Raw genomic sequence first — 14,955 nt, forward strand, 5'->3', positions numbered from 1 at the left:
TGTATTCTCCTCCATTGTCTGTTCAGAGAACCTTGATATGCCTTCCTCTGTCTGGTTTTCAACTTGAGTTTTCTAATTAAGGAAAATTCCAAGCACATAATCTTTGTTCTTCATGGTAAACTCCAAACTCTCATAGAAAAATCATCCACAAAAGTGACAAAATAATGTTTACCTCCGATTTATGGAATCTTGGCAAGTCCCCACACATCTGAATGCACATAATCCAGAATACCCTTGGTATTGTGAATTGCAGTGCCAAACTTCACTCTTCGTTGTTTTCCCGGAACACAATGCTCACAAAATTCAAGTTTGCAAGCCTTCGTACCTTTCAACAATCCCTGCTTAGTAAGAATTTGCAAGGATTTCTCTCCAACATGTGTCAACCTCATATGCCACAACTTCGTTGCCTCGGCATCCTTCTTAGTGCTAGAAGTTGTTGTCACTACTGTTTCCACCACTATACTACCTTGGTAGTAATACAAATTGTTCTTCCTCACGCCTTTTAACATCACCAATGCTCCTGAAGTTGCTTTAAGAATTTCATCTCGCATCGTCACAACTAGGCCTTTAGATTCTAAAGCCCCCAATGAGATGAGATTCTTCTTCAACTTTGGCACGTACCGCACATCCCGCAAAATTCTAGTGGATCCATCAAGATTCCGCAACTTGATTGAACTTATCCCAATTGTCTTACATGGATTATCATTACCCGTGTAAAAACCCCACCATCGAGTTCTTGAAATTCAAAGAACCATTCCCGAATGGGACACATATGATAGGTACAACCTGAATCCAATATCCACTCATCTGGATGCGATGATGTTGAAAGTGAGACAATCAAAGAGATATTTGATTCCACATCACTTTTGCATTCTGCAACATTTGCATCTTGCGGAGCCTTCCCTTCTTGATCTTTATTTGCCATTACAGACTCAAAATATAGTATTCAATATTACAAAAAAATAATAATTCGGACAACCCAAGGGCGAACCTTCGGCTCTCACTACAAAAAAACGTGTATAATGCGACGATTATTTTTGCAAAAACTGGCGTTTTTAACCGTCGCAATATACATTTGTGGCGGTACCGCGTATCGCCAGTATTCTTGCCGCCACAAAGTTTAATGTGGCGATCAATTGAGAACCATTGTAGCAGACGCCATATTATGCATTGTATAAAGTGGCGGTTTTAAGCATGTAATTGACGTCTGTTATAAATGTCGTAATTTTAAAACTGGGTAAACCAATTCTAACGTAAATAGTGGCAGTTTTAACCGCCACTTAATACAGTATAGTATGACATTTATAATATACTTTATAACTATCATAATTCGAATATTAAATATTTAATTTTATTTTTAATATTTATAATAATTTATTTAATTCTATTCTATAATTTGATTTCATAATATTATTTAATTTCATATTATAATTAAATTTCATAATATAATTAAATTGTAACATAAACTAATTTTATAATATAATTAAAATTGATAAACATAATAATCAAAAGATGACTTCATTTATTCATTGATAACAAAGTTAATAATGTCAAACTAATCCAAACAACAAAGTAAATTAAATTGTCAAAATATAAATTCTTCCACTTTCAATCCTAATTTGTCTTATTGCCTCCACTTGATCCCATAATATTCTGACTTGATGATGCAGCACCACTTCCAACATCCGGTGCCTGGACTAAATTAAAATATGCTTAGAGTTAATTAATAATTTTTGAAAAATAAATGAAAACAATATTATATTATGAAATTCAAGGTATAATATGAGAGAAAAAAAATTATATGAAGGCAATAAAATTAAATTAAGGCAGCTAATAAAAATCAACAATTAGAAATCAATTATAATTTTAGGATTTACCTTTAGATTCATGAGAACTAACTGTCTAAATAATAAAACAATAACCAAATTAATAGATCAATAATATAGATATTTAAATAGAAAGAGTTTGAACATCAAAGTTCAATAGGGATGATATATACCATGTACATGACACCACTATGCTTCCCTAGACCGTACAAAGGGCCAATATCAAATAAAAAGATTTAAGATCATGACTATGGATGTGTAAATTATATTTAATAGAGAAATAGAAGCATTACATGCTGGACCATGTCATTTAAAATTCATAATCCAGTCAAATAAAATTGGAAACTAAAAAATTACTAATGGTTGCAAAATCAATCTAATTGTATTATATATCATTTTTCATATATGCATGCATGCATGGGAAGATGTTTCCCTTGTATTGGAATAGATGTTACCTCTATTGCTCGTACGGTGTTTGATCTTTTTAACACCACACTTTTAATTTTGTTCCTGAAACTAAATCTTGTATGCCATGGAAGAAACAATTAATGTATCAAATCATGATTCAACTCCTAAAATACTTTATGAACAATAAATTGTAATATTCACCAATGACATAAAATTAGCAATGTTAATAGTTTTAGAGTAGGAATTAAAAAAGAAGCTAAAAAGAGGAAACAGGTGAAAGGCAAGGGCTGTTGCAAGGCCATATATACCAGCTCCCACAATCACAATATCCGCATCAACATTTTTATCCATCTTCTCCCATTTCCTTCCTATTTAACATATTTAATTAAGCCTAACATTTAAACTACTTAAAATATTGTTTATAAAGTATAACATTATAATTTTTTTTGGAAATGAATTATCAAAAAAGAAAGTGTTTAGCCACATAATTTTGGCTCCAGCTCAAGCTACTTCCAACCTAAACCATGCAGCAAAGGAAACAACCAAAAAATGAAAATAAACTAAGAATTGACCATCACTGATCTCCAACAAAAATTCTCATTTCCAAAAAATTCTAAAGCAACAGATATGGAAGAAGTAATAAAATAAAGGTTTTTCTAATGAGTGTCATAGGAGTACTAAGGTTTTACGGCACTCCTTAGCAAACCAAACCCCATAAAATGAATCAGGTATTCTATCTGGAATTTGGAAAGTAAAAGCCTAGACATTTAGCAAACCACATTGATTTGAGCTTAGGAGAGAAGATACTTCAATGGGCAAACATTGGATGGTTGATCAATCATGACATCCTCTGGCTCTGTCATATCCTCAGGCTATCCTTTCCACTTCTTGTAAATGCTAAGGGCCTCAACCATGCCTCCCTGAACATCACACAAAGTTAACTTATGTGAAAATTTTATCATTGCATACCAAATCAATCTCACGTGTAGAACTAAAACTCCCAATATATAGCAAATTAAACCATCAAACATATACACATTTAGTTTAGATTATATATATGATATATCTCAAGATATATGAATGCAAGAGATTAATATTTTTTTACCACCAAAATCTAGAAATGGAAACTTAATCACAAACTTAAAATATATATACACAGAAACACAACACGTTGCATGCACACTCTATGAAAAACTTGATAAAGATTATGATTAATTTTTCACATACCTTTTGATGCATAAGAAGCAAAGCATCTCCTTCCCCATCTCGTAGAATCAATTGTACCTTTGTGCCATAAATTCCACAACCATCAACCCTGAAAACAACCCCCTCCATTCACCATATGTGGCCCCCTCCTGACCCTTAGCATCGTTTGAGAAGATGAACAGTAGAGTTTTCTAATCACAGACATCATGCTCATCTTCCAACTCTAGTGGACTCAACAATAATATTAGCTTTGTTCTCATTCCCATGGGATCTCCTCAGGGTTCCTAGGGATTAACAAAAGATTTAATGACATTGTTCATGAAGAAACGAACACTTACAACATAAATATGCAGGGCAAAACAATGGAACACATGAAAAAGGGTGAAAAATATACCTCTATCAAAAAAAGTGTAAATCATGATGCTCAGAGTCCTTGTTGGTGACATCGTGATGCTTACAATGTCCATGAACACTATCGTATTTAAACATCTATGTCTATAGACGCAACAATCACCATCAACAATCAGATTTATTCCTGAACATTGTCGATGCTTCTCCTTCTCAGAAAAGTCGTACAACAACAAATCCCTATTTCTCATTAGAACACCACAAACAATAAAGAGATGGCGGAAGAAAAAACGAAATATGGAACCAAAAACATTGAAACTTTTCCTTCGTGGAATATCCTTACCATACAAACCACACAACTTCAGATAAAAAAAATGTCAATGGGTTCTTACCTTAAGAGCGAGATGCTTATTGCCAAAGGTCGTGATGATGAGATTAAATATAGAGGGTTTGGAAATCAAGAACAAAAGAGTTGATGGTGAGGGTTTCAAAATTAGGAACTTCAAAATTATATTCGGAAGGAAATACACACAAAAACATAACTTTGCCAAAAAAAATTATCGTTCCACGTACCTGTTGCAACAACGAACCAACGATTGCGGCGGTAATGGCGGCCAAAAATTGTGAGAAGAGTGAGAAGGGTGATATGGTTTGCGGTGAGGCTGAGAACAGTGAGAGTGAGAATGTTAGCGGTGAGATTGAGAAGAAGGGTTTCAGTGAGAATGAGAAGAGGGTTTGCGGTGAGATTGAAAAGAAGGGTTTCAGTGAGAATGAGAAGAGGGTTTGCGGTGAGAATGTGAAGGGTTTTCGGTGAGAGTGAGAAGAGAAGGGTTGCGATGATAAGAGAAGGAGAATAGAACGGTTAGGGTTAGCTGAGAGAGGGGAATACGAAAGGGGGAAGTTTCAGTGAGAGGGGTTGCGTTGCGGTGAGAAGGGGGTTCAGTGAGGACAAGGTTCGAAGAGGGAAATGTGAGGGGGGAATACGAAAAAAAGAGTAAGGTTGTATATTTTCGAAGAGGGAAATACGAAAAAAATATTGGGAAAGAGGAAGGTCAAGAAGGAGGGAACGAAACATGGGAGAGCGTTTATTTCGAAGGATAATTATGGCGGTTCTACACGCCACATTTCGAAGGAAGATTATGGCGGTTAAGAAGCTGTCGTATTATACAGCTAATTGTGGCGGTTTTTAATAACTGCCATATTATAACCGCCACCACATACAAGTTTTTTTGTAGTGTCTTGATACCACTTGTTGGGAAAATCGGGTAATTTCCTCACTAAAACAGAAGACTAACAGAGCTACCCGACAAATAATATTGAATACTATAACAGAAAAAAAAGCAGCATAATACCAAAAAATAGAGCGGAATAATAAAAGAGATAAAGAGGAAAAACACACCCGAAACTTGTTAACGGTGTTCGGCCTGTTTAGCTTAATCTCCGAGCATCGCTGAAACAACCCACTTTTATTAATGTGGGAGAAGATATTACAAATTGGGATATTAGCAATGAAGGAGGAGAGGTTAATTTATAACCCTCAAACCCCCTCCCCAAATAATTCTCTCCGATGTGGGACTTGGGATTAAGCCAATAATCAACAGTTACAACTTCTGCATCAGCACACACTTCAAATAAAACTAGCAAATGACCTCACCACCTAACATACCGTATTTATTTGACTAGCTCCTCCTACAACTAAAAAGTCCACAAGCGATAGAGGAGTTATTGTTATGATCATTCCCTGTAGTTAATGTTGCCTAAAGGAGGCATTAGACCCAAAGTTGTTGCCATGCTTCTGTTCGGTAGAAATCACAACATGCTAACAAATCCAGTTTTGCTCTCATAGCTCCCACCATGTCGAGCTTCCCTTCTAAGATCCTACATAATTCCTTTATGACATGCAACTCTTCATAGCAGTAACATTTTTCAGCCACACATAACAAGGCATAAAATGGATAATCACAACACAAACATATTCAGGAGTATAACTTGAAACAAAGAACAAAACATTACCAACCAAAAGCTAAACTATCTAATTGTTCTGATACAGGAAAGCGGGTTTAGGATCCAATGAGACAAGGAGAAATTAATGTTTTATTGATTGTCCTTCATCCACACCCAACTCTTAAGTTGAGCTAAAGGGAATACTTCCTCCACATCAACTTTTCCTTGATAAAAAATCATTTAGTTCCTATGAACCCATAGGCTCACTAGTGCAGATAAGTTAAACAAATGCGGCTATTTTAAATTTACAAATGCGGTCATAGAACCGCATTTGATCAACACGCATTTGTAAATCTGGAATTTACAAATGCGGTCCTATGACCGCATTCATAAATCACATTTACAAATGCGGTCATTTTAGGTAACCGCATTTGTATATTATTCTGAATTAGGGAGTGGGTTTGGGGTTTAGGATTTATGAATGCGGTCTTGGTAAAAACCGCATTCATAAATCACTATTTACAAATGCGGTCATTTACTAAGACCGCATTTGTAAATGCGAATTCACTATTTACAAATGCGGTCTTGGTAAATGACCGCATTTGTAAATAGTGTTTTTTTTTTTTGGTACATCCTGTTTTGTGCAGAAAACAAATATTTAAATAACCTGCATAATGATTAAACCCAGCCAGACAAATACAAAAATGTAGTAACCAATTGAAATCATCAAAATGTACATTTACAAGTGATCAAATTACATATAATAAAACCACTAATGTTGTTTACTTATGCTAGAGTTATAAAAATTAATGAAGTATGTGGACCAAGAATCTCTAACATATGAAATGCCTTCCTCACTCATTGGTGTTTCTTCTGTGAATAACTGCATTGCAAAGTTGACATAAATTAGTTTCTAGATATATATATGTTCAAGAATTATAAAAATGATTTAACATATACCTCCTTCCAACCAGTTTTAACACCTAGTCTTATAATGGTAATCATCCATTGCATAATGTAATAGCCACACTCATAGCTTCCTGGTTGTTTATTACACTATATAATTCAATAAAAAGTAATATGTTAGTATATTGATAAACAATGATAATAGAGAAAGAAAAAAATTACAAACCTTTACTCTTATGTAGTTCAAATTATTTGAACTGGATCGACCTTTTAGGATGTTATATCCACGCCATGAACTGGTTAATACAAAAAACCTCGTTAGTAGATGGTTAATTAGTAACATATACAAAGTTAAGTTTATACTATACTTACGTATCAATGATATCCTTAAATTTTGTGGGCATCTTCTTGTGTAGGGAACAGAACCACACAGCAGTCTTATCAACCATTGATAAGACAAGTAATTGCCAATGATGCCTATATGATCATTGAAAAGAGTTAGTAAATATTTAAAACATGAAATAATAATAATTGATGACATATAATTAAACTTACTCATTAATGTAAGGGCATAAATAAATTTGTTTTCCCTCTTTTTCCAGGATGTTAGTGATGTATGCTTGAGTCTCAGTTGAGTTTGGTCCAACGGGATTAGTATATGCAGGATCTACGAATCCATACATATTTTCCTTCCCCTCAGTGATACAGACTCTATGCAAAAACCTACAAGTTTTTAGTTAAAGCATAATCAATAATAATTTAACATAAAGTAAATTGAATAATAGGTAAAGATACTTACATCATAAAAAATTGAATTATACTTATATTGAGCTCCTGGTTCCCAGATATAAATTCTGATAAATCTGTGTTGTAAATCATCAGTGGCAGTTCAGTGTTGATTTGAAAAAATGTATTATCCCACGGAACTGGAAAAGGATCATTGCCAATCTGACTAGCAATGAGACGTAGGGAAGCCATAGGATCGTCAACTGGAACCTTACGCTTCTTTTTCGGAGTTGGTGGCTGAAAAGGTTCCTACAAGATAAACAACATTTGTATTAAATTATATGTAATATATAAATATAAATAAAAAATAATATAATGAAACGAAATTATTACATGAGGTTCGGGCATAGATCGAATGAGCTCTCTGGGCCAGGCAACGAATGTCTGAAATGCATCGGCCACAGTGGTTACCTCATCTGAAGGTAGTGGAACACGAGCATCAGGAAATCGTACTTTTTCAACAGTTACCTTCGCCACATCAGGGGAGAGAGGAACGTTATGTAAGGTGGTGGCGTTTTTATAGACTTTTCCAAGTGCCACCACCCGAGGAAGTTTGCCGCCCACTACCAGTAGCTCACAATCCTCTGTCTGCCCATTGATATCATCCCCTGATGTTGGAGGAGCCGCACAACTCCCCTTTGTGCTCTTGGGAGTGGGACTAACAAGGGGTTCAATCGGCTCAGCACAAACTTGTTGCGATAGAAACTCTTGTCGCATTCGATCATTCTCCTTTTTCATCTCCAGCCACATCAAATCAGTCTCCTTTCTCATCTCCTCCATTATTTCTTCACATAACTTAGTCTTCATTTGAGTTTCCTTCTTGGAGGAGGAGGATGGCTGTCGTTCTGAAACTCCAAAATAAAGTTTAATTCCGACCCCTTGTCCAGCGGCACGAACACGACCAGAGTGTTCAGGTCGTCCAATTGCTTCAACCAGGATATCGTGACGACCTTCAGCAACAAATGTACCGTCGGATTCCAAGGAATCCTGCAAGAGTACACAAAAATCATATTTTCAATCATTAATATAATTAATGCTTTAAAAAAATTGAAAATAACAAAAATAACTTACAATTTTTTCGATTATAACCCCGGATTGCTCGGAACTTGGTGCACCGGACTTTTTAATTCGGGCCCTCTTCCATTTTTCATGGCGAAAAGGTGGTGGAGGAGAAGTGACCCCTGTTTCCACATTCTCAGAATACGTCCCCTGTTGAGATTTCTCCTTTTCCACCATCAGTGTTTGCTCAAGTTTTCTATACCCCGAACGAGACATAACGTGCGGGGTAAGATTCTTCAAAGCTATCTCTTGAGCTTTCTTTCGACGATCCTGTCATAATTGAAATAAACAAACTGAAGTAAATAAGATAAACTTATTAATGTTATATAAACAAAAAAGTTACTTCACTTACCATCCAAGCCTCATTTTCACGGCTTTCTCTAAAAAGACACCATGTCTCTTCATCAATATGTTGGTACTTTAAACATGGATTTTCGTCTTTAAGGTCGCCAAAAATGTATCTCGATGTCAGTCTTGACTTAAAGGTACGAAATTTAAGTGCGATATTGGATAATATCTTTGATCGAAGCGGTTCCACATCAGGAATGTCAAAGTTTGCCTGCAAAATAACATCATGAAATTAAAATTAATTAATCAATATTAAAAAGCATTATATGATAACAATAATAATGTAAAGCTTACCAGAACATCCTCCCATAGCATGTTCCGATCAACCTCTGAAACCTCATCCCATGAATTAATCAAAATGGAGAGCCTCTCACGAGAAACAACTCCAAGATAGCTCATAAACTCATCTGCCTTAGGACCAAAAGCCACTCCAGTGTTGACGTCAATGTCAACATGTGTCTTCTCACCAGCAGCACGTCTCAATGCAAGACGCTTCAATCTAGTAGGTCCTCTACTACCTCGCCCAGATCGAGGTCTGACTGGAGTCTGGTCGTCATCCATGTCTCTGTTAAAAAAATTAGGTAACAAACATTAGTTAATGTGCATCGAATTAAAATCATATAAAAATAATACATAAAATTATAAATGTTTATTTACATGTTGCATGTGGGTTGAATGTTTATATGTAAATTCCTTCACTGTGGTCTTTACGGGTTGCATGTACATCATCAAGTACATCGTCATCTTTATTAGTTATCATTGGTGTGAATGAACGAGTTTCGCCATATTCAATATCATCTATGGCTTCCCCTTGTTTTTTCCCGTGTAAAACGACATACCAATGTTCTGACGTAGGATCTTTCACATAGAAAACCTGAGATGCTTGTTGAACCATTATAAATGGCTCATCTCGATACCCTATCTTTCGAAAGTCCACTAGTGTGAATCCTGATTCATCAATTTTAACCCCACTTTTATTATCAACCCATTTACACTTGAAAACTGGAACGGAAAACTTAGTGTAGTCAATCTCCCATATCTCTTCTATAAACCCATAGTATGCCATTGATCCAAGTACTGGATTTGTATCTTTCGAAGTCGAAAACTGCATTGACTCGGCTTCAAGAGTAACACCAGAATTTTGAACTGTACTCTTTTCATCCAGGGACTTCGTGTAAAATATACAATTATTCACTTCGTACGCTGTACATGAAATGACATCAAACTTCAATCCAGCAGCCAACCAAGTCAAGGTCTCTGATGCCGTTGAATCCTTGAACACCTCATCTTTAAACCAAGGCATGAAAGTTCTATTATGTTCCATCAAGACCCATTTCTCTGCTTGTCTTGGGTTATTTGCCTTCACAATGGCTTTATGAGCTTCTATGTAAGGTACAACTTCATCTGTGTTATTCAATATGTACAAATGTGCTTGCAAGACTTCTGATCGAGATTTGCTTACAATATTCACACCACGTAAACATTTACTTGTAGAACGCCTGTGGTGCCATGAATTAGCTGGAACACCTATTGGATTTGCTTTTGTCATGTACTCTGAACAAAATTCAATACTTTCTTCAGCTATGTACCTTTCAATCATTGAAGCCTCTGGACGATAATGATTTTTCACATAACCTTTCAAAATTTTCATATACCGCTCAACAGGATACATCCATCTTAAGTACACTGGTCCACACAATCTAACCTCTCTTACCAGATGCACCACTAGATGAACCATGATGTCAAAAAAAGACGGAGGAAAAAACATTTCCAATTCACACAAGATAACAACTATTTCATTTTGAAGTTCATCTAGTTTTGAGGGATCAATGACTTTACAACAGATGGAAGAGAAGAATGAGCACAAACGGGTTATGGTGTGTCTAACATTTTTTGGTAAGATCCCACGGATAGCTACCGGCAACAATTGTTGTATCAAGATGTGACAATCATGAGACTTCAACCCAATTAACTTCAAATCTTGCATTGACACTAGACTCTTCACATTTGAGGAATGTCCTTGTGGCACTTTCACACCCTTTAGACATTGACAAAAACTAATTTTTTCATCTTTTGACATTGTGTAACAGGCTGGGGGCAAATATGTACGCTTACCCATTTATATGGGTGCCAACTCGCCGCGTATGTTCATCTCAATCAAATCTAAACAAGCATTTAGACCATCCTTCGTCTTCCCGTTAATGTTAAGAAGTGTACCAATTAAGCTATCACACACATTCTTCTCAACATGCATTACATCTATACAATGTCTGACTTCTAACCTCGACCAGTACGGAAGATCAAAGAAGATTGATTTCTTCTTCCAAATATTTGTCACAGATGACTTTTTTTTGGACTTGCCGAAGGTGTGGTCTATGTTATTTACCTTTTCGTAAACCTCAACACCGGTTAATGGAGTTGGTGGACCACTACCCTCTTGGTGTCCATTAAAGGCTTTTTTCAACCTCCGGTAAGGATGATGACTTCTAAGAAACCTCCGATGCCGAAGATATACTGTTTTCCTTCCATGTTTCAATTGTTGAGAAGCAGTGTCTTCTTCGCATATTGGACACGCTTTGTGACCCTTAACACTATAACCTGATAAGTTACCATATGCCGGAAAGTCATTGATGGTGCAAAATAACATGGCATGAAGCTTGAAAGTTTCATTAGCAAATCCGTCAAATACTTCGACACCCTGGTCCCACATTAACTTCAAATCTTCAATTAGGGGACTTAGATAAACATCAATATCATTCCCTGGTTGTTTCGGACCGGATATCATCATAGACAACATCATGTATTTTCGCTTCATGCACAATCCAGGAGGTAAGTTGTAAATAACTAGTAATACAGGCCATGAACTGTGATTTGTACTCATATTACCAAACGGATTCATTCCGTCTGTAGCTAAACCAAGTCGGATATTTCTTGATTCTTTACCAAATTCTGGAAAGTCATCATCAAATTTCTTCCATTGAATAGAATCAGCTGGATGTCGGTACATGCCATCGCATTTCCTCTCATCTGCATGCCATCTAAGATTCTTAGCATCGTCTGGGTTTGCAAACAAACGCTTCATCCTTGGAATGATGGGAAGATACCACATAACCTTCATTGGGGGTCCATGCTTTTTCATGTCATCAATAGAATCATCATCTTTTTGTTTCAACTTATAACGTGATAACCCACACCTCGGACAACTTTTCAACAATTCAAAATCTTTCCGGTATAATATACAATCATTAGGACATGCATGTATCTTTTTGTACTCCATACCCATTGGACAAAGAATCTTTTTTGCCTCGTAATTACGATTAGGTAGACTATTTCCCTCTGGAAGCATATCCTTCAACAGCTGGAGCAATTCCGTGAAGCTTTTATCAGTCCATCCGTTTATTGCCTTCAAATTCATCAATCTTAACACCGCCGACAACCGTGTGAAGTTAGTTGATCCAGGATACAAAGGAGTCTCTGCATCTTTTGACATACTTTCATATCCATGCGCTTTTGCAAAACACTCAGCTCCCACATCACGAATCATGTCCTCCAATCGATCATCATCTCCATCATCGTGTACTGCTTCATCCATGGTAGAACCCACATATTCTTCAGTTACGGAAACACGTGGTAAATTTAATAATTCACCATGCCATGTCCAAGTTGTATAAGATCGAAGAAACCCATCACATAGCAGGTGTTCCCTCATGATATTCACATCCAGTATCCTTCCATTCAAACAGTTAACGCACGGACACCTGATCTTTGCTCCATCATGACCACTAATAATCGCGTTACGCTGCGCAAATTGTATAAATTCCTCTACTCCCCTTTCGTACTCATCACTTATACGAACAACATTAATCCAACTTCGATCCATTATATATTCTGGAATATAGTTAGGATTTTCTAATAATTAGTATTCTCTTCAATCTCACACATTTGCCGAGGGTCGAACACCCCCGGACTCAATCCAAACACGATATTTCTATTCTAAAAGTAACAATAACTAACATAACATAAAACTTTTATTAAAATGTAATTAACAACTAACTAAATATTTCACTTCTAAAATTAAAATTCTAGAACAAAGTTTAATACACTATAGAATTATAATTCCATAAAGATTAATATCATATTCATTTTTATTTAAGTAAAAGTAGTTTAAAGTGACAATTATAAAAAATAAATGATGCCAGGGAAAAAAAGAAAGATATGCAAAGAGAAAGTGCAAAAAATAAAAATAATTACAAAAATAGAATTTATATATAATATAAATTTAAGAAAATAGAAATTATATAATACAAAAATTCAAAATACACACAAATATATAAATTATTAGTTATTAGTTATACATTCCAAGTTATATTAGTTATTAATTAAATATATATTATAATACAGAAAAATAAAAATTCAAAATATTAAATATGAATTCAAAATTTTAAATATAAATTCAAAATATTAAATAAATACAACACCAACCTTTAGGTTGATGGTGATCGGAGACGAAGACGAAGGCGTAGGCGAAGGCGGTGGCGGAAGCAGTGGCGGTGACGGAAGCAGTGGCGGTGGCGGAGCAGAAAAAACCAGAGAACCAATAGAACAGTAACCACCTATATGCAGAAAACGAGTAAGGAAACGAAATGACAATGCCAAGGAAGTGAATAATGACAATGACAAAAACGAAAACGAAAACAAACGTTGAAGCAGAGAGAGCTGAAACTTACAATGCAAAGCGGAGAGAGCTGAGAACGTTGAAACGAAGAGCGGAGAAGACGAAAGTGAAAGTGAAAACCAGTGGCGCGCTTCTATTTTTAGGGTAAAATTGATTTACAAATGCGGTTCTAGGGTAAGACCGCATTTGTAAATCAATTAAAATGAATTACAACTGCGGTCATAGTAAAGACCGCATTTGTAATTCATTCTGAATTGAATTACAAATGCGGAATTCAGAATGAATTACAAATGCGGTCTTTACTATGACCGCAGTTGTAATTCATTTTAATTGATTTACAAATGCGGTCTTACCCTAGAACCGCATTTGTAAATCAATTTAATTACAAAAATGCCACCGCGTTTTTTACAAATGCGTTTAAACGCAAAGCCGCACTAAATAAATAGTCGTTGTTTTCAAATTTTGTACTAGTGGCTCCAAACCATTTCAATCCATACACATTTCCAAATTAGACTTTATTTTTTTATTTATGTGAAAAAGGTGGAACTGGTCAAAATGACACATAAGGTTCTCATGTTTGACAGACTGAATCTCCATCCATCTGCAACTTGAGATCCAAACAAAGTATGTCACCTTACACTGAATGAATAAATGTTGAATTGACTCATCTTCTTGTTGACATAGAGAACATATAAAAATATCTAAAAGGACATTTTTTTTTCAGATTCACCGTCGTGGGAATTTTCTCAATAATACCCTCCACACTAGTATTTAAACATTAGGGAAGGATTTTACAAACTAGAACATCTTAAAAAAATATTGTTTTCATCGCGAATTACTATGAATAATTCCATAAGCTGACTGTAACCCCATTATCCTCCCTGCCCAACTTCATGTGTCATGTTCTTTCCTATTTAGTCTTATGTTATTTAATAATTAATTATACTTCTTATAGACCCCTTTACGCAAATTTATTATTTCTTCATCCACTAGTTATCCATCTTTCCAACTTTCCCTGAGGTTCTTCCTTGTTGTGTTTAGGTTCATATATTATCTAATTGAAAAAAAAAAATCAAGGATAAATTTTGAGACGAGACTTAACATATATATATATATATATATATATATATATATGTCATAATCAAGGGTAAATTTTGAGACGAGACTTAACATCAAGGAGAATGTGTATAAATATTTTATATTTATGTCATAATATATATATATATATATATATATTAACATTTAAATATATATTTTTTATAAAAATATACTTTTAAATGAATAAGTTGGATACTCGCATAAAATATTAGTTGTTAAATATGTGATTTTTTTAAACAAGTTATATGAATTAATTTAATTTTTGAATATTTTTTAACCAATTTAATTGTAATTAAAAAATTGTATACTATCATTTAATTTGTAGTTATTAGTTTATTAACTTTTGTATAC

At 35.0% G+C, this 14,955-nt stretch overlaps 1 protein-coding gene and 1 long non-coding RNA gene across 4 annotated transcripts; both read right to left on the reverse strand.

The window, feature by feature from the left end:
- Window positions 1–1,502: 1,502 nt before the first annotated feature.
- LOC137813590 (uncharacterized) lies at window positions 1,503–4,794 on the reverse strand. 3 transcript variants are annotated; one of them, XR_011081455.2, is made up of 5 exons: window positions 4,362–4,794; window positions 3,835–3,997; window positions 3,462–3,724; window positions 2,282–3,154; window positions 1,503–1,697 (listed from the first exon to the last, which is right to left on the reverse strand). It is a non-coding gene; the product is annotated as an uncharacterized LOC137813590 (long non-coding RNA). The 3 variants fall into 3 exon arrangements; XR_016523597.1 differs by having other exon boundaries at window positions 1,503–1,692; window positions 1,878–3,154; window positions 4,181–4,763; XR_011081454.2 differs by lacking the exon at window positions 1,503–1,697 and having other exon boundaries at window positions 2,813–3,154; window positions 3,835–4,028; window positions 4,181–4,745.
- A 4,089-nt stretch (window positions 4,795–8,883) lies between these two features.
- On the reverse strand, window positions 8,884–13,146 carry LOC137817583 (uncharacterized). Its single transcript, XM_090305186.1, has 2 exons — window positions 9,126–13,146; window positions 8,884–9,042 (listed from the first exon to the last, which is right to left on the reverse strand). The coding sequence occupies exon 1, from the start codon at window positions 12,709–12,711 to the stop codon at window positions 10,951–10,953; it is 1,761 nt and encodes a 586-aa protein (XP_090161312.1). The 5' UTR covers window positions 12,712–13,146; the 3' UTR covers window positions 8,884–9,042; window positions 9,126–10,950.
- Between the last annotated feature and the right edge of the window lie 1,809 nt (window positions 13,147–14,955).

Source organism: Phaseolus vulgaris, chromosome 7 (assembly GCF_051622355.1).
Source record: "Phaseolus vulgaris cultivar YP4 chromosome 7, ASM5162235v1, whole genome shotgun sequence".
Classification (NCBI taxonomy): Eukaryota; Viridiplantae; Streptophyta; class Magnoliopsida; order Fabales; family Fabaceae; genus Phaseolus; species Phaseolus vulgaris.

Excerpts from the sequence above, each read along its gene's own strand:
- LOC137817583 (XM_090305186.1), bottom strand. The coding sequence starts at position 12,711 with ATGGATCGAAGTTGGATTAATGTTGTTCGTATAAGTGATGAGTACGAA.